General features: G+C 63.9%; 9 protein-coding genes across 9 annotated transcripts; 5 read left to right on the top strand and 4 right to left on the bottom strand.

Moving 5' to 3' along the window:
• Positions 1–390: 390 nt before the first annotated feature.
• Positions 391–1,315, top strand: CND00610 (NAD(P)H-hydrate epimerase). The gene is made up of 4 exons (XM_062775958.1): positions 391–490; positions 528–831; positions 881–1,157; positions 1,197–1,315. Exons 1-4 carry the CDS (start codon positions 404–406, stop codon positions 1,288–1,290), a joined length of 762 nt encoding a protein of 253 aa, XP_062631942.1. The 5' UTR covers positions 391–403; the 3' UTR covers positions 1,291–1,315.
• On the bottom strand, positions 1,292–3,519 carry str3_4 (Siderophore iron transporter 3). Its single transcript, XM_062775959.1, has 6 exons — positions 3,291–3,519; positions 3,157–3,255; positions 2,613–3,110; positions 2,369–2,569; positions 2,204–2,319; positions 1,292–2,154 (listed from the first exon to the last, which is right to left on the bottom strand). Exons 1-6 carry the CDS (start codon positions 3,499–3,501, stop codon positions 1,336–1,338), a joined length of 1,944 nt encoding a protein of 647 aa, XP_062631943.1. The 5' UTR covers positions 3,502–3,519; the 3' UTR covers positions 1,292–1,335.
• Positions 3,520–4,217: 698 nt separating this feature from the next.
• Positions 4,218–6,496, bottom strand: LOC62_07G009404 (uncharacterized protein). Its single transcript, XM_062775960.1, has 4 exons — positions 5,949–6,496; positions 5,163–5,907; positions 4,619–5,116; positions 4,218–4,566 (listed from the first exon to the last, which is right to left on the bottom strand). Exons 1-4 carry the CDS (start codon positions 6,320–6,322, stop codon positions 4,294–4,296), a joined length of 1,890 nt encoding a protein of 629 aa, XP_062631944.1. The 5' UTR covers positions 6,323–6,496; the 3' UTR covers positions 4,218–4,293.
• Positions 6,497–7,550: 1,054 nt separating this feature from the next.
• On the bottom strand, positions 7,551–8,408 carry LOC62_07G009405 (uncharacterized protein; the record flags this gene model as incomplete). Its single annotated transcript, XM_062775961.1, has 3 exons — positions 7,551–8,094; positions 8,141–8,196; positions 8,235–8,408. The coding sequence occupies 3 exons, from the start codon at positions 8,406–8,408 to the stop codon at positions 7,551–7,553; spliced, it is 774 nt and encodes a 257-aa protein (XP_062631945.1).
• A 2,270-nt stretch (positions 8,409–10,678) lies between these two features.
• Positions 10,679–12,331, top strand: Col6a5 (Collagen alpha-5(VI) chain; the record flags this gene model as incomplete). The annotated part of the gene is made up of 3 exons (XM_062775962.1): positions 10,679–11,018; positions 11,056–11,409; positions 11,463–12,331. 3 exons carry the CDS (start codon positions 10,679–10,681, stop codon positions 12,329–12,331), a joined length of 1,563 nt encoding a protein of 520 aa, XP_062631946.1.
• Positions 12,332–13,698: 1,367 nt separating this feature from the next.
• Positions 13,699–14,635, top strand: LOC62_07G009407 (uncharacterized protein; the record flags this gene model as incomplete). Its single annotated transcript, XM_062775963.1, has 3 exons — positions 13,699–13,993; positions 14,029–14,293; positions 14,344–14,635. 3 exons carry the CDS (start codon positions 13,699–13,701, stop codon positions 14,633–14,635), a joined length of 852 nt encoding a protein of 283 aa, XP_062631947.1.
• Positions 14,636–15,718: 1,083 nt separating this feature from the next.
• On the top strand, positions 15,719–17,657 carry pho-4_2 (Phosphate-repressible phosphate permease pho-4; the record flags this gene model as incomplete). The annotated part of the gene is made up of 2 exons (XM_062775964.1): positions 15,719–15,813; positions 15,947–17,657. The coding sequence occupies 2 exons, from the start codon at positions 15,719–15,721 to the stop codon at positions 17,655–17,657; spliced, it is 1,806 nt and encodes a 601-aa protein (XP_062631948.1).
• Positions 17,658–18,515: 858 nt separating this feature from the next.
• LOC62_07G009409 (uncharacterized protein) lies at positions 18,516–19,015 on the top strand (the record flags this gene model as incomplete). Its single annotated transcript, XM_062775965.1, has 2 exons — positions 18,516–18,816; positions 18,876–19,015. 2 exons carry the CDS (start codon positions 18,516–18,518, stop codon positions 19,013–19,015), a joined length of 441 nt encoding a protein of 146 aa, XP_062631949.1.
• A 183-nt stretch (positions 19,016–19,198) lies between these two features.
• Positions 19,199–24,356, bottom strand: LOC62_07G009410 (uncharacterized protein; the record flags this gene model as incomplete). The annotated part of the gene is made up of 6 exons (XM_062775966.1): positions 24,233–24,356; positions 24,064–24,145; positions 23,903–24,023; positions 23,491–23,663; positions 19,283–23,411; positions 19,199–19,247 (listed from the first exon to the last, which is right to left on the bottom strand). The coding sequence occupies exons 1-6, from the start codon at positions 24,290–24,292 to the stop codon at positions 19,199–19,201; spliced, it is 4,614 nt and encodes a 1,537-aa protein (XP_062631950.1). The 5' UTR covers positions 24,293–24,356.
• Between the last annotated feature and the right edge of the window lie 727 nt (positions 24,357–25,083).

Genomic DNA, 25,083 nt, shown 5'->3' on the forward strand with positions numbered 1-25,083 from the left:
CCCTTGGCACAGACCGTCTTCACAGGCTACGGGTGATAACCGGTGCGCAGCTCGGTGACATAAGCATGGGAGGTGAAGGTTTGAGAAGAAGAGGTACGCGCTGGCTGGGGTAGTGGCGACGCCACATTCGCTCTGGCGACTTATCAATTCCCCAAGCCATGAACCGCTGCGATATCCCGGAGATTCGCAGGTACATATCTGGACACGTGAACGCCGCACGCTGTACAGTGTGCCATCACAAGAATGGAAAGGCTATCCACACCCATGGAGCGGCTTCTGGGTATCTGCCGCACCTTATACCAAACCGGCCATCACCGAAGTCACGTGGCCTCGGCATCACTCGCACACCAACTTCAATGACGTCGGACCACTCGCCTCTCACTTCCGCTCACCACCCATCGCCATGAGCATCCGGTACATTGGCCAAAAGCTAGCCCAGCACATCGACGACGAGCTCATGTCGGCGTCGGGCGCCTTCAGCCTGGACCAGGTACGTGCGCCAGCCGATGTGAGCTGCTAACCCGCAGCTGATGGAGCTCGCAGGCCTGTCGTGCGCGCAGGCGCTGGCCTGCGCGTACCCTCCCACCTCACACCGCCGCGTGCTGGTCTGCTGCGGGCCAGGTAACCAGGGCGGGGACGGGCTGGTCGCCGCGCGCCACCTGCACCACTTTGCATACACGCCGACGATCTACTACCCCAAGCCGGGCGCCAAGGAGATCTACCAGCGCCTGGTGAAGCAGGCGCGCAACCTGGACATTGCCGTGCTTGGGCCCGACGCCGACTTTGGCCAGGCGCTCGCCGGCGCAGACGTAGTGCTGGACGCGATCTTCGGTGCGTTGGTCCGCGGAGAGGAGGAGAGGGGAAGGGCTAACGGTCGCAGGATTCAGCTTCCAGCCGCCGGTGCGGGCGCCGTTCGACAAGGTACTGGACCTGCTGGCTGCTGCGCCGACGCCGATCGTCAGCGTCGACATCCCATCCGGATGGGGCGTCGAGGCCGGCCGCCAGCCGCTGTATGCGTCTGACCCCTCGGCACCGGACGGAAAGGGCCGCGCGGTCGCGACGCTTGATCCCGAGGTACTCGTCAGCCTCACGGCGCCAAAGGAGGGCGTCAGGGAGTTCAAGGGCCGGCACTACCTGGGTGGCCGCTTCGTCCCAGAGTGAGTTGCCGTGTGATGCCAAGTGCTGACGCCCCCCAGCGCGCTTGCAGCAAAGTACGAGCTCAACCTCCCGACATACCCCGGCACGGACCAGGTCGTCGAGCTCGACCCCGGCCAAGGCCCCAAGCTCTAAAGCGTATTAACATTAACCCTGCATGTAATCTAATGTATAGAGCTACTAGTTGCCCTTCTCGATCTGGTGCTCGATCTTGGCCTCGACCTGGGCCACACGGGCAGCGATGGCCTCGTCGCTCGTCTCGTCCTTGGAGCGCATCTTGATCTCCTTGTTGGTCTCGACAATGTTGTGCGCGTCGCCGAGGTAGAACTCCTTGGTCATGAAGCCGGCCACGAGGGCGAGGAAGCAGGTGGCAAGGGCAGCAATGTACAGCGGACGGATGGCCTCGGTGTACGCGCGGTTAACGAGGTCGTGGGGCTCGGTCGCGCGGGCGACGAGGATCGAGCCAAAGATCTCGGCGCGCTGCGTCGCGTTGTACTGGTCGCCGAGGTACTTCTCGAGGTTGCGCGGCACGTTGCGGTCCCACACGGCGGCCGAGATGGCGGACGCGACGGAACCGCCGAGCTGCGTCCAGAGCGAGAGGATGGCCATGGCGAGCGCCATGTCGGCGTGCGGGACGGAACCGGCCGAGGCGACGCCAGTCGAGGTGACGGTGATGCCGCCGCCCATGGAGATGAGGACACGGCCCATAACGAGGGTCACGTCCTTCTGGTTACCGTTGACGGCCATGAAGGTGATGCCCTCACCGAGGACACGGAGGACGAGTCCGGTGATCTGGAGCGCCTTGTAGCGCTTGGTGTAGCGCTGGATCGCGCCGCCGACGACCGCAAAAAGACACAGGCCGACAGTGAGCGTGTTGCCAAAGTACGTGTAGTTCTTGGCCGACCACTCGGGCTTGATGATGTACACGAACGACATGTAGTATGCGTCCGTGAGGTAGCCCGTGAAGAAGTAGAGGAAGTCGATGGCGATGCAGCAGAGCTGGGGAGGTGTTAGAGAGTGTGTGGCGGCGGCAGGCGATGGCACTTACGAAGGTGCGGTTCATGACACGGCGCGGCATGATGGGGTGCGCGGCATACTTGAACTCCCAGACCATGAAAGCGACGAAGAGGACAGCGCCGACACAGTACATGGCGATGAGCGAAGCTGAGGGCGTGAGTGGGGGTAGTGGGGTGGAATCGCCAAGCGGACTTACGGTTCGCGTAGCCGCCCTTGGCCGAGGTAGACAGAGTCGCAGGGGCAAGGAGACAGGCAAAGGCAAAGCCGAGAACGAGGAGACCAATAGCATCGATAAGGTTGAGGTGGTGGATGATGTTCTGGACAATGGTGCGGCGGGTGGGCTCGCGGCGCTCCATGATCATCTGGCGGGCGTGGGTCGAGGACGCGAGGGAGAGGGCTGGGGGGTGAGTTGCTTCCTCATGGAGCGCCTTCCAACTCACCTCCGAGCTTCTTTGCGCGGCGGTCACCCCAGAAGAGGACGATGAGAGAGGGGACCAGGCACACGGGGATGAGGATACAGAACATGCCGTAGCCCCATCGCCAGCCGGTCTGCGAGAGGCCGTTGATGCCCGAGGTGATGTAGCCGGCGATGAAGGCGTTGAGGATGAAGGGGAGCGAGTAGAGACCGCTGACAAAGCCACGCCACTTGAGGTTTGTAATGTCGGCGATGAGGATACCCTGGATCTGGTAGATGCCCGTCTGGCCCAGCTGCGCAATGACCTGACCAGCAACAACGCTCTTGATGTTGCCCGCGCTAGCGATGATGATGTACCCGAGCGTGTAGCAGAACACGCTGATGCTCAGCGCGACGGGGCGCGAGAACAGGTCGGCCATCTTGGCGATGAACGGCTGGCACACGCCCGCCATGATGCCCGTCACGACGGCGATCGTGCCGACGAGCGTGTGCTCGCCGAAGGACGACGTGGCGAACTGGGCGTCTGGGGGCGTGAGCTGCGGGACAGGCTTATCAAGCTTGCAACTCACAGACATAGGTAGTCGACTGGGAGAGCGAGTAGGCGAACGCGATCAGACCGACCGAGAACCAAAGGAGGAACAGCTTCCATCCCCTGCCGAACACGAGGTCTGGGGTCAGCGCGGTCCTCGGTAATGGGACGTACACAGCGCCTCGATCTTGGTCACGCCGAGACCCTGCTCGATCTCGGCGGACGCGAGCGACGCGGCGTCGTCGGCATCGCGCTTGGTCTTCTCGTCCCCAGCGCCGGCCTCGACGTCGGTCGGCGTTGGCGAGCCGTGGGCGGGGGACGGCGCTGGGGCGGCGGTCAAGTCGCCGGCGGTGTGGAGGGCCTGGATCGGCACGACGCGGGACATGGCGGTGCAGTGGTGTCTTGGTGATCTTCTCTTCGCCAAGAGCCGCCCAGGCGCTCTTTATACACCCACGCAAGGCTGGCAAACTTTTCCGGCCTTGGCGCAGTCGAGACAGTTGCCCGGAATGCATCGGTCGCGGCGGTCGGCGAGCCAGCGTCGGACGACGAGGCAGGCTGGCAGGCGGTGTAATCCCCCCAGCGCGGTTTGGCGGCCCATGTGCCAAAATTATCAGATAAAACCCCTCGACAAACCAGGCGCGCGCATTCGTCGGCCGATACTCGCATGGGCCGCCCTAGTCGCCCACAGCCCTCGCGGGCCAAGCTCCCCACCTCGGTAACCTCGTTATCTTTAGCAGCCTCGCTCAGATCCCCGGGGTATGCATGCCTCGCGCTCGCTAGTAGCTCGTCGCTCGAACCACTCCCTCCCGGGTGACGACGGCACAGACCACATGCCTCAATTCCCACCGCCATCTCGGTAACCCCGCTATCTGTCGGCCGTGCGCTATGACCACGCCCAAGCGGCGTGCGCACCGAAGTTGGCGAGCAGGCCAAGAAGACACCTAGTGGCCGAATGCGCGCGACGGCGAATGAGAGGCACTCGTCGGCCCCGAGTGTGGACGGGGCATTGGGAGATATAGTTGGCACCGAGGTGCGGTATTTAGACACCCGCCGCTGCTGCTGCGTTATCTGATATTACGCGACGGCGCCGCCGTCCACAGGCGAAATTAAAAGTGGTGCATGTAGTCTAAGCTCTAGGCAATGTCCGTCGGTCGCATCCCGTCACCCGTCATCTCTCTCACGCGCGGTCCCTCACGCGCCCGCGCTCCCGCTCAGCCTTGTCGTCCGCGGCAGCCGCAGCTGCGAGCCCCGCCAAACTTGGGCTCTGCTCGTCACGCGCCGCCTCGCGCATACGCGACTCGAGCTCCTCAAGCTTGAGACCGCACGCGCAGATGCGCCATTCTGGCCCACCCGAGGGCAGCGCCGCGTCGCGCGACGGCGCGAGGTACGATTTGTCGCTTGCGATCGACTCGTACGTTGGCAGCGAGGTGACCTCTGGGATGAGGGCGCACTGGAACGGAAGTCAGCATGGGCTATGGTGGCGAGGTCTCCACGCGACTCACACTTGGGAGCACGACGGGACGCGAGACACGCAGCATACGGAGTCCACCGGGCCCGGGCACCTTCATCGGCTGCCCCTTGTCGTCCTCGCCGAACACGGAGAAGAAGACCTCGAGCACGAGCGCGTGGCTGACGTTGATAGGCGTCACTACGCCGGGCAGCGTCGACGGACGCGAGACGTTGTCGTTTGGCAGGCGCGCCTTGGTGTCGATCGTGACACTGCCACCGCTCTCGCCGTCCACCTTGTCCTTGCCGCCTGCGCCTGGCCCGCGCCACAGCGCAATGTAGTGCTTGTCCGGGTGGAGGTGGCCCGCAGGCGGGCGCTTTCCTTGCTCAAGGATGACAAAGTGCTTTGTGCCCGTCAGCTTCTGGCTGTCTGGGTCGCGCGGTGATGTGATCGAGTGCGTTTGTGCGAGGAGAACGCGGACCGCGAACACTGTCGTCGACGGCATCAAGGATGCGAGGTTGACCTTGATCTGTAGCAACGCGCAGATTGTCCACTGGGAGTGTCAGGAAAGAAGCCCGTCAACGGCGAATTCCACGTACCACGTCAGACACAAGCACCAGCTCCCAGACGCCGAGACCCGGCACGTAGCCGCTCGCGCGGTCATGGAGCTCGTTGGCCCCGTCTCCAGGGTTGGGGTTGTAGATGAGCATGACACTGCGCTTGGTCTTGAACGAGCCCTGGAGCCACTCGCCGTTCGCGGCCTCCTTGGGACGCTGGCTGTCGTCGTAGCTCGGGGCGCGGTCGAGACGCGGGGGCGGGGTGGGCGCGAGGAGTGCCGCAGCGGCAGACTGCGTCGGCTCAGTCGGGCTACCCAGCCGCGACGGGGTACGGCTCAGATGAGGTGGACTGGGCCTCGAACGTGTCGTCACGCCGGTGCCCGTGCCCCCGCTGCCGCTGCCACCCGTGGCTCCTGTGCTTGATGGTGCGCTGTTTACTCCGCCGCTGACGGCAAGGTTGGACAGCGCGGCGGACAGAGCCGCCGGGTGCGCCGGCGCGCCAGGTGTCAACGGTGTCGATGCTCCGGACGCCGGACGCGACGCGTTCCTCCCTCCCTTCCTGTTCGGCGAGACGGCACGCGACACCGACTTGGAGTTGGCTGCGCTCGGCGAGCGCTTGCCTCGCAGGCCGAACAGCGAGCTCGACGACCCCTGCGAGCGGGGGGGCTTCCACTCCTCGGGGCTGGGGAGACCCTCCACCTCGGCATACAGGTCGTGGTAGACGATGCCGTTCGAGTGCTGGTCGTGCGGCGCGAGGTTGGACGGGAGGATGATAGTAAAGTCGAATCTAACGAGTCAGCACCGGTGCCATCGCTTCACTTTGCCTACCGTTGTGTCCCGGCTGCGAGCCACACACCGTCGGCGGTGGACGAGACGATCTCGACGCTGCGTTCGAAGAGCACCGTCTCTTCGGCGCGACGGCCGGGCCCGAGGTCGAGCTTGATTTTCGTGCGCAGCCCGACGCGGATCGACTTGGCGCGCTTCGGCGCGTTGAGCGTCACCTCGAGCTCGCCGTGGAGCATGTGGTCATGGCGGGGCTTGTTGTCGCCGACTTCTTCGGACGTCGGGTCGTCATCCTCTGGCCGCTCGGGCTGGGGGAGGAAGACAACACCATAGTTTGGAACGTCGAGCCTCAGCTGGGGGTCGTCGCTCCGAGGCCTGGATGACGGCCCCGCACGCGATGGCGACAGGTAGCGGAGCATGGCGGTGGATGCGGAGGTGGAAGGATTGACGGTGATGTGATGCCCTGTTTGGATCCACTAAGCGCTGGCTCGCTCGATCGATTGCTGCCTTGGTTGCTTGCCGATGAGCCGCGATGCCGCAGTCAATTGATGGGACCCGCGTGGTGCGCGTGTGGCTGACGTGAGGAGTGTGGCTCTGAACAGATGGACAATGCGCACAACAAGAATGGCACGCAACTCGGCTCGTCGCTCGACGCACACTGCCTCCCGCAACGCGAGCACGACTTGATCACAACAATTCTCACTGCCAGCACATGTCTCTGGCCGGGAGAGATCCGGCGGCAGGTGGCGACCAGCGAGGCGGACTATTGGGCGAAGCGGTTGCGCCGAGTGATGATCCGGGCGCGTGCTCTGCCTTAGTCCTGAATATAATCGGCGGCCTGGATACGCGCTGCTCGCTGCTCCTGACTGCTCCTGCTGCTGCTGCAGCATCCAACCTGAACGCCTAAGAGGGCCAAGAGCAACCTGCCCACGCCAAGCGGCAGTGGAAGGGGTGGCCGGCCACGCGTGCTAACACGTGCTCGGCTCCCATTCCTAATGAACTCAAAAATTTATTAACCCACCGACGGACTCGCAGCGAGATTCCGTTCTCCGGCCGGCTTGTCGCCTCTCCGTCGGTGTCTGCTGCATTCCAAAAACAACAACAATACATGTGATGCACTCGAGCGCAGTACAGGGAGGCGCAGGTTGCAGTGCACGCGCGCGCAGATCTGTGTGCGCTTCCCGAGCTCCAATGCACGAGCCACTCACAGTCGCCCGCGACACATCTCGGCCGTCAACCCCGGCACCCAGCCGAGATACATTGCAAGCGGCGAGCCTGGCCCGCCGCCCAGCTGGCCAGCTGCTCGACGCCACCACCAGCTTCGCCCTCTGCAAGCTCCGGCCAGCCTATCAAGTGCGCGTCGCCGCATGGCCTGTCGATCAGTCGGGTTCGGCCACCCTGCCGAGCTAGGATGCCGATAAACCCGTGCGCTCACAACCCGGCGGCAAGGGCACATCGAGTGCGAGACGCATGCATGGTCCGAGGACAGCCGAATCAGCGCCACGGCCTTGTCCGACGTCGCGGGTTGCGGCAATGTCACCAGGCAGTCCGCGGTCCTCACACCATTGCGTACTCGGCGGCCACCGGCGTTGCCGGTGCTTCACAACCACAACAACAACAACAACAACCACTGCAATAGCATCGGCCTCATGCCACCCGCTCATAGTACCCAACGTGTTTCACCTCCCCACCCTTGTGCTCAGGCCACTTTTCTTCAAACTCCCTGACCTTTGTCAGGCCGTTCTTGAGGAGAACGCGCCCGCTGCCAACATTGTTCGTCTCGGCGTACGCGGCGACCTTCCCAGGCCGCACCCACACCTCGCCCCAGCCGTACACGATCGCGCCGACAATCTCTGACGCGAGGCCCTTGCCCCACGCGGCCGGCTCGAGCACGTAGCCGAGCTCGTACTTGTGCTGGTCGCGCGGAGCGGCGTACGCGTCCTCCTCGGTCTTCTTGCTTCCATCCTCGTTCTCCGTGTCGATCGCGTACTTGATATCGGCAATGATACGCCCCTGTTCCGTGTCCCATACCGTCTTGAACGGCGAGCCGTTGAGCAGCGGAGCCCCGGGGCGTGGGATAATGGGCTTGTCGGCGTCCAGCGACGCGGCGTGCTCGGTGATTGCTGAGATGATAGCCCGGTGCTCTGGCAAGTCCTTCTCGACCCACGCCTCGGCGAATGACTTGGGCATGCTGGCGGCATGTCAGTGGCGTGGTGGGACTTGGGCGGGACACTCACGGGTACGGCAACGAGTACAGCCGCTTCCCGACCTCGGGGTGGTTGAACAGCGTTACCTGGGTGGTGTCAGGCGTGTCTGACTTTTGCGGCTTACAAGCTCATCCTCGATCCCCTCGCGGAAGGGTGTGATGCGGATATGTGGGAAGTTGGGCAGCTGGAGGTACGGCTCCTGCCTGTCTGCGTCCCAGCGCATGGAGCTGGCCAATGCGGCCTTGTACTCGTCCGAGTCGTGTGCCAGTCGGTGGTGGGCAGGCGTCGTTTGTGTCATTGGGTCGTCGTGTCTAGGCTGATCTATGAGCCTCTAGTCTCCTTTTATCGCCTTGTGCTTGCGAGTTTTCCTGCGAGGCTGTGCGGGTTGTTCGCGATTGATCTTGTTATCGACTCGAGAACTGCACTTTACTTACTCGGTTGCACGCATGCACGTCACTTGGCACCACATGGTGGAATGTGCGTTATGGAGCCCCACAAGCATGTCTCAAGTGTTGCCTCGGCTCCGCGGAGGTTTCGAGGTTGGCAGTCACCTCCTTGCTAGTGCCATACCAAGCTATGCATAGCTGGTTAGCACGTCCAACCCAGCACTCACAGAGCCGTAGTACGAGGATGATAAGCCGTAGTACGAAGCGAGAGTGGCTTATGAAAGCCCAAACTGTCAAGTGTAGGAAAGAGGAGGTGTGCTGAGCAGAGCGTTGCTCCTCCCATATCCATCGCCCCACCTTGCCGGCGCCGCGGGCCCACACTTCGAAGGGGGTGGGGTGGCGTTCTCTGCCACGAGCTACTATTGACGGGAGTACCGTTGTAGGCAGGCAGTAGTATACACCGACAGACGTCGGCTTTCGATGACTAATACTCCGTTCCGGCCGTGTCGCTCAACACCGCGGAGGAAGTCAGTCGTACGGATGGGCCAGAGGACTTGACCGCGCGTGCGGTCTTGAAACACAAGACTGGATAATCTTTACGCCATAGACTTGAACGTGTACTGACCCAGCTGTCCCATCCGCAGGTTCGTACGAGGCAGTGCAGCGGGTACTTCGCCGAAGCAGGCTATGGACGGGAAGTCGAGGTGGCTGAAGGCGCTACCGCGTCGGCGACCTCGCCAAATGGTCACGTTCGTCAACGAATACAGTTACGGGGTGCACACATGTAACTACGTCTCCTCTTTACCGGAAGCGCGTCTTGCGACTCAGAGACGGAGGCGGCGCTGGCCGGCACCTCCGACGGCGTTGGAAGGCTTGACAAGACGTTCTCAACACGCATGTCGCACTGCCCAGATCCGCAGGCACATCGCAACACTGATAAACATAGGCACCTCCCACCGATGAGGTACCCACAAACAAGCGCCCATCCGCGAGACACGGCCAACCTTGTTACAATGGGGTCCTACTGAAACGGACAGGAGTGACGCGTGTCTCGTGTCCTCCGAGACGCAACCCACTCTCTCCTCCCGCAGATTAAACGCCGCTGCTAGCCCTATTGCCCCACAAAAGTGGGCTATCTGGCACCCAGACCAAACAGCGGGGATGAGGGTGCCGGGAAGTTCCTGACAGAACATCTGTTGTGACCCCAAACGAGGTCGACAAACGCGAAACGGCACGCCGAGACGCGTCGGGGGCAACACGTTCGCGTCGCTGGGCCTGTCAGACGCGTTGCATGCATCCTACTCCGCTCAAGGCACCATCAGCGGAGTGGCTTTGCACTCGTGTTTGTGTTGTCTAAGGTGGACCACATGTGCCGACCACATCCCACAGCTTGGCGGGTGACTGTCCGCCGACAAAAGTGTCCGGCACGCACCCGTGAGTAGGGCCGGGTCACTACTCAATGCCTGAAACAGACGTCCAACTGGCCTGTAAATGACAAACCTGAACGAGCCATGTATCCCGGCGGGTTCTGGGTCAAGACTGCACCAGATAGGTTTCATAGACATAATAGCCGGAAGCGTCACTTGAGACGAGTAGCGGTTTGGGCGCCAGTGTTCCATTGGACGCGCCATACGTGATCCCGCTTCCGCCCACCACTGTATCCTCCGAAGGGCAAGGTTTTCGGACTGGAGGCCACATCCGCCGTCTGCGTGTTGAACGCCATGCTGTAACCGTGACACGGTACGCGTCCGCTGGCGCCGATTCCATCCCATCCAGCATGCGCCAGCTTCGGGACCTCGACGCGCTACTGGTTCCAGGGTGGTATGGGTTCTGTGGGCCGGTGGTTCTTACAACGGGCTCCGGGCGGTGTTCGTTCCCTGTTTGCATGCATCCTTCCGCTGTTGCATCTGTCCACTCACTCGCCCATGGATCGGGACTCGAGACAACGGGAGAGACGCGTTGGGCGTGCTGCCGTGAGGGACAACGCGCGCCGCCCCCACACGAACCGGCGGAAGTGGCACCTAAACAACCCCAGCTCGAGGTGGCTTCTGTCGTCTATAAAGACTGGGACAGACGCTGCAAACTTGTGTCTCCTCGTCCGTCTCTTCTCTCTGGTCTCTCTGTAACGACTACGACTACGACCCCTCACACTCATTTACACACACCCACACTCGTTTTAAACATGCTCCTCAGACTCGTTGTCGCCCTCGGCGTCGCGGCTGCTGGCGTCAGCGCCGTTCCCAAGGCAAACCCCCTCGAGCCGTTCGTGGATGAGGCTTTGCACATGCGCAGCCTCAGCAAGCGCGAGCCCATCAGGGCCAACGGCTGCCCCGTGCGCATGCAGTTGTGCCCAGACGGCGTCACCTGCATGTGGGAGGGCGGCTCTTGTTGCTCGGTCACCCCTGAAGAGTACATCAACACTCCCTGGGGTACCAAGAAGTTCGGCACTTGCAAGCCTGGCCAGAAGTGCCAGATGGGAGACAACGGCAGAATGGGATGCTGTGGTGGAAGCAGCAGCTGCAGTAAGTGGTCGGCGTGAGATGCCTGCTCACACATCAGTCGGTGGCGGTTACTGGGGTCCTCCCATCTACTACCCCGGAGAGACTCTCCCGGCTCCTGCTCCGACGGCGACGTGCAAGCCCAAGCGTGACTTCCCCGAGTCTACCGGAGTGCTCGGCAACCGCAACCTGGCCTCGCACGGCCGCGCCGAACGCGCTGGTGAGAAGCGGGCCGCCAACGGATGTCTGTCTGGCCAGACGCTTTGCCCCGACCAGAAGACCTGCGTCGGCCTGGGCGAGAAGTGTTGCGAAGTCAAGGACGGAACTGTCTCTGACAGCCGCACCTACGTTACCTGCCCTTGGACCTTGAGCTGCTCGGATACCTACTTCTGCTGCGACTGGTTCACCGTTTGCAGTGAGTTGCCTCCGCAGATAGATGACACCCTGCAAGGCTGACACTTGTGACAGAGAGCCCCTGGACCGGCAAGGTCATCTCCACCCCCGACACCTCGAACCTGCCTACCTGCGAGGACCCCAAGCCTTCTCCTGCTCCTGCATCCCCCACACCGGCTCCTCCCCCTCCCTCGTCGGCCGCTCCTCCTCCTCCTTCGTCGGCCGCTCCTCCCCCTCCCCCTTCGTCCTCGGCTGCTCCTCCCCCTCCTCCTCCTTCCTCCTCGGCCGCTCCTCCCCCTCCTCCTCCTTCCTCCTCGGCCGCTCCTTCGCCTGCCGCTCCCTCCCCCTCGGCTCCCGCTGGTGGCTCGGGTGGCAAGGGCGGCGACGGTGGCAAGGGCGGTGACGGCGGCTCGGGTGGCAACGGCGGTGCTGGCGGCAACGGCGGCGCTGGCGGCTCGGGTGGCAACGGTGGAGCTGGCGGCAACGGTGGCGCTGGTGGTAACGGCGGTGCTGGCGGTAACGGTGGAGCCGGCGACAACGCAACTGGCGGCGGCAACGCCGGCAACGGTGGCAACGGCGGCGCTGGCGGCAACGCTGCTGGCAACGGCAACGGTGGCGACGGCGGCAACGGCGGTGCTGGCGGCAATGCCACTGCTCCTGGCACCGCTGGCACTGGCGGCAACGGCGGCGCTGGCGGCAACGGTGCCGGCTCTGGCAACGGTGGTAACGGCGGCGCCGGCGGACCCGGTGGCAGCCAGCTGTCCGCCACGCCTCCCAAGAAGTGCTCCGGCAAGAACAAGCGCAACAAGGTGGCCCGCGGTGACGAGGAGCCCCAGCGTCTCGGTGCCATGGGCTTCAAGCGTGACGAGGAGCCTCAGCGCCTCGGTGCCATGGGCTTCAAGCGCGACGAGGAGCCTCAGCGCCTCGGTGCCATGGGCTTCTAGAGTGATGACGCCTCGGCTTGATCACTTGTACTCTCATCACCAAAGACTTCTCACACGCGCGACTACCTTCCTTCTAGACCTCTAGGTACAGCGCCCATTTTCGCCCAGAACAATGAATTTCGTGTTTACTTGCAGTTGACGTCGAGCTGTGTCGAGTTTCTGGGTCAGACAGGTGCCTCGGCCGCTCCCGAATGTTTGTTTGAGAATGTTGCGGGGTCCCGGAGACTAGTCCATTGGACGGGACTTGCCCTCTCTCTACCCGTACCGGATGGCTGTCGGGACCGCTACGCGTGTAAGACGCGGTATCGGCATCCTCAGGGCCACGCGTCGCGGGGAACGCGTTGGTCGAGCGGGCGACGACGCGAAGGTTGGTTGTGGTTGCAGCGCAGCAGCCGGCGTTACATGGCCGCAAAGCCGCGGGCCGCATCGGTGTCTTGGACCCGCGTCAGCATCAGTAGGTTGGGTGAGCTCGCAGAAGGGGTAGGGAGTGCGGCGAACACGTTGATCACGAGAGATGCCGAAGGTGCGAGCCGCGGATGGCTGGAGAGAGGATTGAAGGAGGTGGTGTGTTGTTGTCGTTGGATAGGATGAGAAAGAGCAAGGAGCGGAGGGCGGCTTGAGGGGGGACGAAACAACCAACAATCGGGTTATGCTGAAGCGCTGAAAGCTCAGTAGCAGAGGTACTGAGGCCATACGATTCGAACAACATTGACGCTCAGACGTAGGAGAAGTGCTGCTCCACGCCCCCTTTGCATAACACCCATTTGGGCACGTGCATGCTGCTTACAAAATGGATGACCCCGTGTGCAGTGTTCGCTACCGCCGCCGGCTCCCCCAGGCCACTAGCAAACGACTAAATGCGACGAGGGATCTCACACAGACGCCGACACATTCCTCGGCGACATCGGCGGCACACTGGCACCACGCTCAGAGCCTCGGTGACGCCCACCGGGGGCTCGGGGCCGACGACCCACCACGACAGCTTAGGCAATCATGCTTGCTTGCGGGCAACGAACGCGACGGCGAGGCAGTGCAAAGGATGTCGTCGTCGGCGCGGTCACAAGGATGCCCCCAGCGCGATCAGTGCGTGGTGGCTGGGTATGCGGGAGCCCACTGCGGATCCGACTCACCTCCTCTGACGGGGATGCTACACCCCCCGCTGACACGACGACGACGACGACGACGGATCACCGCCGAGCAGAGGTTGGTGCTTCTTGGCTTGGCTGCTTCGACCGACGACAGAATTAGAACACGCTCATGCACGCCGAGGGGGCGACTGACCACGCTGACTACCTGCTGGGGAGGCTAAAAGACAGCTCACCGCGCCCGGCTGCGGTCGCAGCAACCACCCCGCCCCCTCACTCACAATGCGCGTCGCCTACCTCCTCACCGCCGCTACCCTCGCCGCCGCGCAGAGCATCGCGCCGCTCTCCATCCCGCCCTTCACCGGCGGCCTACAGCCCGCGCCGACCATCTCGCCGTTCACCCCCTCCGGCTCGGCCACAACCGTCTCGGTCGACGGTGGCAGCAAGACCGCCACGGTCGACCTCACGAACCAGGTCGCGTACAGCGGCCACTGGTACTCTGAGCAGGGGTGCGACGCCTCGCAGGTCGCCCACTCGACCAACGACTCGACGGCGACCGCCGTCATCCACTTTGACTGTGAGTATGCTGTCATCACGCAACGCTCACGCCAGCCTCGGTCGCGGGGTACACGCTCTCGGCGTCGATGGGCGACGCGATCATGCTCGTCACCTCTGGCAATGTCCAGCAGTCGCTCTTCGCCATCACGGTCGGGACGACCGACATCCAGGGCCTTGGCAGCCAGTGCACCACGTCGTACAAGTACACTTTCGGCGGCTCGGGCGGCGGCACAGTCACGATCGCGTACAAGGTCGCTGCGCACTCTGGGCGCCGCCAGTTCAGCGGCATGACCAACCTCGTGCAGATCAACGAGATTGTGTAAGTCGCCGGCAGGCAGGCAACGGGGCAGGTCAGCTGACTGAGTGCAGGGCGTACGCCAACGCCGCTGATCTGCAGAGCATCACGCTCCCGCCCAACGTTCACACGGACGGCGTGGACGCGACCACTCTGCCCGGTGGTGCTGCCGGCGGCGGCGCTACGGGTGGCGCTGCTGGCGACGGTGCGAAGTCGACGGCCACCACTGGCAAGTCGACCGACGCCGCCGCAGCGTCGTCCCCTGCTGCCGGTGGAGGCAAGGCCCCCGGCGGTGCTGCGGCGCTCGGAGCCCCCGCTGCGCTCGCTTTGGGCATCGCGACGGTCGCTTTCCTCTGGATGTGTTAGTGGGAGCCGTGTTGAGTGTGCCTTGATCAGGTGACGTGTTGCCAAGTGCAGCGAATAAGCTCTGTTTTGCGATGGATGAACTGTGGATGAACAATGCACGTCTTGATGATCACCGCTCGCTTTGGAATGTCGGGCGGGTGTTGCTCTGCCCGACGAACGATGGTGGGGGCAGCTTGCACCTTGGAGGATTGCGGAGGTCGTCGCCACAGTCGATCGACACGGGGCAAATTGGGAAGGAGCGATGAGGCAGAGCCCTCGCCAAGCACCGGTCGGCGTGGTGCATACAACCTGGCAGGAATCCCCTATACTCGGCGAGTCCGAGTGTTCTGGACCCAGCTAGCCAGCCAACACCGATTCTGACGGAGGCGCCAATGCTGCTGCTGTCGTCATGAGGCATTGATCTACAACAGGCACTCGGCACGTGTGCTCGAAAATAGAAGAGCAATGGAGCGTATGCATTGGTATCGCGATGTTAGTTGCCTGCTCGAGGTGGTAGTAGTGGAGCGGTGGTGGGCATTGGAAGAAACAGTGGAGCGTTTTGGTGGAGGGAGGTAACAGCGCGCTCCACAGTGACGTTTCTACCCGCAATCTGGTATCAACTCCATGGACCCCGCCGCTATGTACGCGATTTAGCACCCGACCCGAGGTCGCGGACAGAGCGGAGAGGGGCTCGCTGCAGGCAGGCGCAGGGATCTTCCGCGCGGCGACTGCCGGCGCCGGTGTAGATAGAGTGCTGTTTAAGCTTTGGTGCAGAGCGCACCCGAGCAGAAGGCCCCAAGTGGCACCCCCGGCGTACCCCACGCTCCCCCTGCCAAGACTCGAACCAACAAACAGCAGCTTGGCGACGATTGTGGTTTGTTCATCACACACACGTTCAAGAACGTGCGCTCGTCTGTCGTCAATGGTCCGTCTGGAGCTGGGTAAACTGTTGTGCATGACGGGTGGACAGTTTTTCTTCCAAACCGGTCGTGTGACCAGTGACGATGGGTTGTGCGAGCACCACCGCCCTCCCAGCTCCAACTACTTAACGTGCTGAAGACGCTCCCATTTACTCCACTAAAAGAAAACGAGTGTGCACCCACAATGGCCAAGCTCCACCAGTACGACTACATCTTCGCCATCGGCCTGCTGTTCGCAGCGCTCGACGCGTACAACATCGGTGCCAACGATGTGGCAAAGTGAGTAGTACCCATGACGTGTGGCGTCACGATCGGCGGCGGGGAGTGTCACACGACCACCGGCGGTGACACTGCTCACACGACCACCACGAACGTGTGTGAGATAAGGACTGATACTGACGCGCCCGCGCAGCTCGTTCGCGACCTCGGTCGCCGCGCGCTCGCTTACCATGCGCCAGGCATGCATGCTTGCCGCGGTATGCGAGTTCCTGGGTGCCGTGCTCGTCGGCGCAAAGGTGACGGGGACGATCAAGAACGGCATCATCCAGCTGGCCATGTTCCGCGAGAACGCCGGCATCGAGATGCTTGCCTTCACGTGTGCGCTCGCCGCGTCGGCCACCTGGCTCATGATCGCCACCAAGAACTCGTGGCCCGTGTCGACGACCTACTCGATCGTGTCGGCCCTCGCCGGTGTCGGTGTTGCCGTCTCGGGCCCGTCCGGTGTCCAGTGGGGCTGGAACGGCGGAAAGGGTCTCGCGACCATCTTTGCCGGCATGGGTATCGCCCCGGCCATCTCGGCCGGCTTCGGCGCCGTCGTCTACCTCATCACCAAGTACGCCGTGCTGGTGCGCAAGGACTCGGTCAAGAAGGCCATGCTGCTCTCGCCCATCTACTTCTTCACCGTCTTCGCCGTCCTCACCATGTCGATCGTGTACAAGGGCTCGCCGTCGCTCAAGCTCGACAAGCTCTCCAAGACGACCATTGCGCTCGCCATTGTCCTCACTGCCCTCGTCGGCGCCATCATCTCGATCGTCTTCTGGCTCCCCTACGTGTACGCCAAGGTCGTCCGCCAGGACTACACCCTCCGCCCTTACCACATCTTCCTGGGCCCCCTCCTCTGGAAGCGCCCCGCCCCTGAGCCGATGGAGGGTGTTTCGGCTGTCGCCGACTACCGTGTCCACGGCCGTGCCGAGGAGGAGACCCCCGCCGCCGCCCACGCCGACCACGTCCACCACCCCATGGCCGTCGCCGAGATCGCCGCCAACACCGTGACCGACGACTGCGCCGACGAGAACAAGACCCTCAAGAAGGAGACGTCGGCCGACGGCTCGACCAACAAGGAGAAGGACCTCGAGGCCGGCCCCTCGGCTCCTGCTGCCGCTGCCGCCCCCGCCGCCAACAAGGAGGTTCCCCTCGCCGAGGTCGACAAGAGCGACGAGATTGTCGGCCCCTGGATCATGCCCCGCAACCTCCTCATCATCGCCAAGCGTATCCCCAAGCGCCTCGCCGCCGGCTCCAACTACGACGTCCACGGCGCCCAGATGAAGGATGCCGACACGGCCGCCCGCCTCAAGGAGATGCACGAGATCGCCGACCAGTACGACAACGACACTGAGCACCTCTACACCTACCTCCAGGTCCTTACTGCTTGCGTCAACTCGTTTGCCCACGGTGCCAACGACGTCTCGAACGCCGTCGGCCCCTTCTCGGCCATCTACTACATCTGGTCCGAGGGCACCCACCTCGGCAAGGACACGCCCACGCCTACCTGGATTCTCGCGTTCGGTGCTATCTTCATTGTCATTGGTCTGGCCACGTACGGCTACAACATCATGGCTGCGCTCGGCAACCGCCTCACCCTCCACTCGCCTTCGCGTGGTTTCTCGATGCAGTTCGGCGCCTCGCTCACCGTCCTCCTCGCTTCCCAGTACGCCATCCCCGTCTCGTCGACCATGTGCCTTGCTGGCGCCACGGCCGGTGTTGGTCTCATGTCGGGCGGCCCCAAGGCCGTCAACTGGCGCGCCTTCGGCTGGATCGTGCTCGGCTGGGTCCTCACCGTCCCGATTGCCGGTACGGCTGCTGGTTGTCTCATGGGTCTGTTCATTAACGCCCCCCACTGGTGATGTGCTTTATTTAGGGACTTTGTGTTTAATCAGCTGGTTAGAAGCATCTTTAGACTGTAACATGCATACGCGCGGATTGACAAGCTGTGTGCAGTGCATGCGGGGCTGGTTATCACCCCGGCGATCTACTGATTATGCCACATTCACACCGCCTCTGTGTTTTGGATTAGCCCAAGGCGGGGCAATCAGCAGCGTGTGTTTTGCACAGCAACACTGCAAATCTGCCCACCAACTCCGTCTAATCAACCTTGTTGGCATCACGTGCCGGACCAGAATGCCCGCCCCGAATGAGTGTGGCAGCATCTCAACACGGACACGGCCTGTCGGCGACCCCTGGCCGCAACTAGCCGTGTCTCATCCCGATCCGCAATCGATCCAGTGCAGCTCTGCACCGGTGTACCTGCACCACCTCCCCTCACGACCCCCGGGTCGCGTTCCGGTTCCGGGTCGCAAGCACCCAAACCAAATACCGCACTAGGGATTGGAGGCCCAGCTCCCGCGGTTTTGGCTCGTGGCGGCGTGGCGGAACGGCCAGGGCGCGGGGGTGCACGTTTGAGTTGGCCGGCTTGCCTGCTCTTGTCGTAACTTGTCCGCTCCGTCTGGGCAGAGGTATTCGGGGCATAGCCAAGCAGCTGTGCTGACGCTGTGCGTGGGCATGGGCATTGCCAGATAGCCGCGGTGTGTTTGAGCCAGTGAGGAACGCGACACGGAGCCGGGGCGCGGATGTGACAGGAGAAGAGGGGTCTCGACTCGCTCGCTCGCTCTCGACGCGTCCTGCGCACTGCGCGCGGCGCAGCATATAAGCTGGCTCGCGAGGCCCCTCTGTAGCCCCCCAACAACCAACACCCACAAACCAACATGCTCTTCAAGTCGCTCCTCGCCGCTGCCCTCCTCTCGACCTCGGCGCTGGCCCTCGCCGCGCCCGACGCCCCGGCCGAGCGCCTCGTCGCCGCGCACGCGCTTGAGGCGCGCGACGCCGCCCCCGCCCCCGAGGCCGATGTCGCTGCCGAGGCGCTCGCCGACGCGCACGTCCTCGAGCGCGACAACGCGCCCGACGTCATCAAGCGCCAGTCGAGCTCGTACGGCTGCGACCCCGGATACGTCCAGTGCCCCAACGACTCGATCCACTGCGCCAAGATCGGCTACATCTGCTGCCCTGGTGAGTAGTGGTGCCACTGTGGCGGAAATGGAGCTCGGACACCACTGACACAACCGCAGGCACCATCTACTCGTGCCCCGCTGGCACTACCTGCACTGGCGGCCTCACCTGCAAGCGCGGCGGCGGCTCCAACGCCGACATCATGGGCATCCCCGCCGCCATGGCCTTCGCTGCCGGCGCCGCCGCGTACCTCCTGTAGACAACTACACCGTCACAGTCTGGCTTCGGTATACGCGGGGGGACATTTGGTCATGTATCTGTTATGCTTGGATGTTGGGCCAGGCGCGGGACCGAGCGCTCTGGAGTAGCACGTTGCGTCGTCAGTCGCGTTCGAGGACGGTGTCGCGGGGATCAGTCGTGAGAACCAGGCTACTTGCTTGCCTTACAGCACTCTCGTCAGGAGGAAGCAAATTGGTGCGGGCTTGTTCGACCTTGCCCGTCTGTTAGACTCCTCCAGGCTGCCCACCAACTCGCCTGGTCACCAGCGTTGGAGACGAGGCCATCGAGCTTGGCGGAGCCGGCGGCCGTCGCGTCGGTCACCTTGGCGCCGATGCCGCCGGGCAGCTTGCCAGCGAGCGAGTCGACCTGGGCCTTGCCCTTCTCGTGGAGTTCGGCGACCTTGGCCTGGGCGGTGCCAAGGAAGCCACCAGACGACGAAGCGGCCTCGGGGGCGGCGCCAGCCTCAGCGATGGCAGTGGCGCTCGAGGGCAGCGCGTGGGGGTGGCTAGCGAGCGCCTCCTCGGCCGACTTGGGCAGGGCGCCGACGGTGGTAGTGGGCAGAATCTGGATGTCGTCCGGGATCTCGACCCCAGGAGGAAGCTTGCCGGCCAGGGCGGCGCGGAGCTCCTCGGCGTTTTCAGGCACCTTGGTGAGCACGGTGGTGGGGAGGACAGTCACGTTCTCGTCGGCGTCGGACACGGTGGTGGCAACGGCGGCAGGGATGGACTTGACAGACACAGGCGAGGAGGGGAGCTGGACGTCCTTGGCGTGGACCGGCGCGTTGGCGGCAGCGACGTCGACAGCGGCGGCGGGGGCAGCGGGGGCAGCAGAGCGTGCCTCAGCAACACGAGCAGCACCGACACCGGCGAGGCCGGCGGCGGCGCCAGCACCAGCAGCGGGGAGAGCAGAGCCGATGTTCGAGCTAGTGGGAATGTCCTTGGGCGCCTCGGGGAACGAGCTGACGAACTGGGCCGACGGAGGGGGCGAGGCCTGGGTAGCGGCAGTCGAGGGAGCCTCAGCGACGGGGGCAGCGGGGACGGCGGCGGGGGCAGTAGCGGGGGCAGTGACGGGGGCGGTGGCGGGAGCCTCAACAGGAGCAGCGACAGGGGCGGCGGCAGGAGCAGGAGCCTCAACAGCAGGGGCAGCGGCCGGAGCGGCAGCGGCCTCGACAGGAGCAGCGACAGGAGCCTCAGCACCGGCGGCAGGGGCCTTGTCACCGGCAGCGATCTTGGAGCCTGCAAATCCAGCGAGACCGGCAACGCCAGCAGCACCAGCAGCGAGGGCGGCCTTGGGGATGCCGCCAGCCTGGGCGGGCGCGGCGGGGACACCAGCGGCAATCTTCTCGTTGGCGGCCGCGCCAAAGGCGCCGACACTGTCCGTAGCCGTGGTGGTTGCGGCGCCGATCTGGCCACCGGCAACACCGGCCTTGTCCGAAGCAAAGGCGCCCGCGGCGCCGACCTTGTCTTGAGCGAAAGCAGTACCTTCCGCGACCTTGTCACTGACACCGGGGACGGCGGGGATGGCACCGGGGAGAGCACCAGCCTTGTCCGAAGCCAGCGTGCCGACGGCACCGACCTTGTCCTGTGCGAAAGCGGTTCCCTCGGCGACCTTGTCACCGACGCCGGGGATAGCGCCGGTCTTGTCCGTAGCGAAGGCACCAGCGGCGCCAACCTTGTCCGAGGCGAGAGACGAAGCGTTACCGACCTGGCCCTGGGCGAGCGAGCCGACAGCGCCGACCTTCTCCTGAGCGAAAGCAGTACCAGCAGCAATCTTGTCACCAGCGCCGGGGATGGCGCCAGCCTTGTCCGAAGCGAAAGCGCCCGCAGCGCCAATCTTCTCCTGGGCGACGTTTCCGAACGAGCCGACCTGTCCGGTGGCGGCGGCGGCGTTGGGCTGGATGAACTGGTCCGAAGGAGCCTGGGTCTTGGCCTTGGCGAGCGCGGCTGCACCGAGACCGGCAGCAGCGGCACCGCCGGCGGCGAGGAGGCCGCCGGTGGGAAGGCCGGACGAAGCAGGAGCGGGGGCAGCGGGGGCAGAGGTAGCGGGGGCGGCAGCCGCAGCGTCAGGAGCGGCGAAGGACGAGCCAGAGAGGACGTTGGCGGGGGTCGAGTCGGCGGCGGTGGGGGCAGCAGGAGGAACGGTAGCGGCAGGAGCAGAAGCAGCACCGGCGGCACCAGCGGCACCGGCACCGGCAACGCCAGCAACAGCGGGGTCAACAGCCGAAGGAGCAGCGGCAGCGTTGGGGTCCACGGCACGGTTGGCACCGGCACCAAGCGACATGAGAGGCTCAGACTCGGTAGGGCTGGTAGGCGCGCTGTCGTCGTATGCGTAGTTCCAGACACCCTGGGGGCCAGAGTAGCGCTGAGCGGCGGCAGAACCGGGGGCGAGAGTGTCGGGGGCAGGAGCGGAACCGGGGGCAAGAGGAGCAGAGCCGGGAGCAGGAGCAGGAGCAGAGCCAGCGACGGCGCCAGCGACGGGAGCAGCGCCAGGAGCGGCGCCAGGAGCACCGGCACCAATGTCGGCGGGCTCGGCGACCTTCTCACCGCCGGCCCAGAGCTGGTCGGGACCACCGACGACACCAGAAACGGGAGCAGCGTTGGCAGCGGGGTCGGCGTCGTGCGAGGAGGCGCTGACGCGCTTGGCGGCACCGGAAGCGAGGAGACCAGCACCGGCGGCAATGCCCGCGGCACCAGCACCGGCGATCACCCCGGCGTGCTGCTGCAGGCCGGCGGGGAGGTGGGACGCGAGGCCCTGCTGGGCGTAGCCCTGCGCCTGGCCAGCGAAGCCCTGCGCCTGGCCTGGGAGGTTGGACGCGAAGCCCTGCGCCTGACCGGGGATGCCGGCGAGGTTGCCGCCGCCAGGAATGTTGATGTTGGGGAGACCAGCTGCCTTGTTGCTGACGACCTCGACGGCATCGGGAGGGAAAGGACCAGAGGGGACACGCGAAGGAGGGCCCGAGACGCCGCCGGCACCTGAGGGGATGGTGGGGATGCCGCCGATTCCAGAGTTGCCGCGGACGGGGGTGACGGAGCGGAGAGGCGTGCCGGCACCGCTGGCGGCGAGGCGCTCAGAGACGTTGGTGAAGGAGCTCTTGAGGTCGTTGACGTTGGAGGGGAGCTTGTCGCCGAGAGCAGCACCACCGGCGGCACCGAGGCCGGCGCCGAGCGCGCCAGCCACGAGACCCGAGGGGAGCTTGTCGGTGAACTTGGAGAGGGAGCCGAAGGACGAGAGGCGCGACTTGAGGCCGCCAGGCGTGGGGGTGCTGAGGCCCGAGGCGGGGCCACCGGCAGCGTCCGAGCCCGAGCGGTCGTGAAGGGGCGCGTAGCGCGGCTCGGAGCCGTTGCCGTTGCCAATGTATGCGGGGGCGGGGGTCGTGCTGCGCGGGTCGGTGGGCGAGCGGCCCTTGTAGTCGTCCGAGCTCTGCGCCGAGTGGAGCTTCTGGTGCGTCGGGTCCGTCGGCGAGTCGAGGTTGATCTTCTCGTTGTCCATGTGGCCACCTTCGCCGCCGTCTGCGCCGACCGGCGCGATGGCAATGGGGGCGACAACAGTCGTGGGCTTGCCGCCAATGTGCCAGCCGAAGAGGTGCTTGGCGAGGAAGGCAGCGGCCGCAAAGACGACGCCGAACAGGGCAAACGTGAGACCGAGGACGGACACGACAAAGTTTGCTGGCGCCTTCATCTGGCGCACGAGACACATGTAGCTTGCGCGGACCTTGCCGACCGCTGGAGGCATGAAGACGCCCGAGCTGAGGAACGACTGGGCGCCCGACAGCTCGTTGACGAGCGTCGACGAGTTGTCAGTCGACGCGGGGTCGATGGGCGCGATGAGTGCCTGTCGCGCCGTGGCGTTGACAAACAGGTTGCTCGTCATGTTTGAGCCAAAGTCGTAGCGCGCGGCCGCGAAGACGGACTGGACAAAGTTGTTGATCGGGACGTCCCACCAGCTCTGGTTGTCGTACGAGTAGTTTTCGACGGTGAGGTTGGGGTAGAGGAAGAAGCCCTGCGAGCGGTTCTGCCACGTCACGGGCGAGTCGAAGCATCCGCGCCTGTCCTGCGGCTGGAGGGCGCAGTTGTTGTCGCTGACGATGCGCATGCCGCGGACGCGCGGCGCGACCTGGCTCGAGATGAGGTAGATTGCGCGCTGGCGGTGCCACAGGTCGGCTGCGAGGTCGTTGATCGGCACGTAGAGGTTCGTGCTATCGTTGCGCTCGGGCACGATAATCTGGCCCGAGAACCAGTACGACGGGTCGACCGTGCGGCCGTCGTCGATCGAGTACACGTTCTTGGAGCGCAGGAGCGCGGGCCACTTGGGGTCAATGCAGGTTGCGTAGATCTGGACCGTGATCGAGGCCTCGAACAGGTCCATGTCGATGGAAACTGTGGGGTGTGTGCGTCAGGACTGATGTGCCACTTTGGCACGCGTGGTGACGCAAGTACCACCAGCAACAAAACTCACGTCCGGAAACATCGCAGTTGTCGAGCTTGTTGTCGGCGTACTGCTCGGCAGTGCCGTTGAAGTTGACCTGCGTGTTGTTGTTGCCAATGAGGTTGCCCGAGACGTTGAAGCCCTGGCCCATCTCCCACAGGAAGATGCCATTGTTGGTGTAGAACGAGTCTCCGGGGTTGATACTGTGGGGTGGTGTGTGAGCCGCTGGATCTGGTGACACACTGGTGAGACAATATGAAGCCGCGAGTGACGGCCGATGGAAGACTCTGGGTCCCAAAGCGTGCACATGCCAGCCAAATTCGCGGATAATAGAAATCGCCCAGAGGAGGTTTCACGGGGACTAGAGGAGAGGTGCTGTGCAGCGACCCACCGACCTCGTCGAGCTCGACACCTCGGACACTCTCTGCTCGCTTCTACTCACAAGGCAGGCTCGCACAGTCCCTTTGTGCGTCCAGGAATGAACTTGGAGAACCAGTGGTCATTGTCGGTCATGTTATAGTTTGGCGAGAAGCGCGACACGGTCTCATAGCCCTCAGTCGCGGCTTTTGGTCAGCGGTCGTCCTGAGAAAGCAGGTCACTCACCGGCCCATACGCCGACGATGGCGAGGACGAAGAGCGAGAAGATGACAGAGGCGATGATGGCGCCCCACTTTCGCCCGCGAAGCTGCGATGGGTTAACGGTGTTTGATGAGCGGGGCGGCGTGTACGCGTGCGCGCGCGTGCACACAGCCCAGCAAGATACGACACGTACGTGAGCACCGGCCGGGTGTTCGCCCAGCTTGTCTGCCAGCCTGTCTTGCAGCTTTGGCATGTTGTCGACGGCCTCGTGGAGGTGGAGTGAATGAACAAGAGCAAAGCAACAAAGTAGATCCACGATCCGTTGGCTCGCTTCCTTGCTCCTGCTGCTACTGCTGGTGAAAGACTGACGAACGAGCCGAGGAGCAACCCACCCCTCAGTGTTTGGGTTAGGTGACTACAGCCGCTAACTGCCCCGCGCTACGAGTCACTCGAGCCGGTTGTTGTTGGGAGCCAGCCAGGCTGCTCGACCTGTCCTGATGACCCGTTGGTTCCCTGACGAGCATGAGTCTTTCCTGACGCAAGATTTTCAGATTGCGGCAGGGGGGGTAGCCCGCTGGGCGTATGTACTTGCTTGCGGAGCTTGCTCGTCTACCTCTTCTTCTTCCGCATACGGGGGTGAGAGAGGGGGGTGCAGCTTGGCGAGGAGCTTGGCCAGAAACTAGGGTCTCGCCGCACGGAGAAAAGGGTTAGTGTCGCACCCCGCCTGAGCACCCAGGCCGCAAAATTCCAACCTCGCAGGAGGAGGCACAGGGCCTTGTCCCTTTGGTGCTCATTGTTTCCTTGTCAGCTGCGCTGCAGATCGTCTACTCGATTGTTTACATCATGCTAGTGGCAGGGAGGAGGCGTCGAGGGAAGGTGTGCGAATGCATTCATCAAGAGTGCGTGGAGCTCGCCATGTAGTCACCGCAGCACATACATGTATATTCCAGAATACCTCTTGGGCGCTGTCGACGCGTTTTAGCTCCACTCCCGTCGACAAGCAGGACGCGTTAGAGCCGTTCCAAGCTGCCCGTCCATAGCGCC

The sequence above is a fragment of the Vanrija pseudolonga genome, chromosome 7 (genome assembly GCF_020906515.1).
Source record: "Vanrija pseudolonga chromosome 7, complete sequence".
Taxonomy (NCBI): domain Eukaryota; kingdom Fungi; phylum Basidiomycota; class Tremellomycetes; order Trichosporonales; family Trichosporonaceae; genus Vanrija; species Vanrija pseudolonga.

Excerpts from the sequence above, each read along its gene's own strand:
- str3_4 (XM_062775959.1), bottom strand. The coding sequence starts at position 3,501 with ATGTCCCGCGTCGTGCCGATCCAGGCCCTCCACACCGCCGGCGACTTG. Across the intron at positions 3,111-3,156 it reads CCAGTCGACTACCTATGTCT|ACGCCCAGTTCGCCACGTCG; the intron begins GTGAGTTGCAAG and ends TCACGCCCCCAG. Across the intron at positions 2,320-2,368 it reads CAAGGGCGGCTACGCGAACC|CTTCGCTCATCGCCATGTAC; the intron begins GTAAGTCCGCTT and ends TCACGCCCTCAG.
- CND00610 (XM_062775958.1), top strand. The coding sequence starts at position 404 with ATGAGCATCCGGTACATTGGCCAAAAGCTAGCCCAGCACATCGACGAC. Across the intron at positions 491-527 it reads GCGCCTTCAGCCTGGACCAG|CTGATGGAGCTCGCAGGCCT; the intron begins GTACGTGCGCCA and ends GCTAACCCGCAG. Across the intron at positions 1,158-1,196 it reads GGTGGCCGCTTCGTCCCAGA|CGCGCTTGCAGCAAAGTACG; the intron begins GTGAGTTGCCGT and ends GACGCCCCCCAG.
- LOC62_07G009404 (XM_062775960.1), bottom strand. The coding sequence starts at position 6,322 with ATGCTCCGCTACCTGTCGCCATCGCGTGCGGGGCCGTCATCCAGGCCT. Across the intron at positions 5,117-5,162 it reads TGGTGCTTGTGTCTGACGTG|TGGACAATCTGCGCGTTGCT; the intron begins GTACGTGGAATT and ends TGACACTCCCAG. Across the intron at positions 4,567-4,618 it reads GTCCCGTCGTGCTCCCAAGT|TGCGCCCTCATCCCAGAGGT; the intron begins GTGAGTCGCGTG and ends CTTCCGTTCCAG.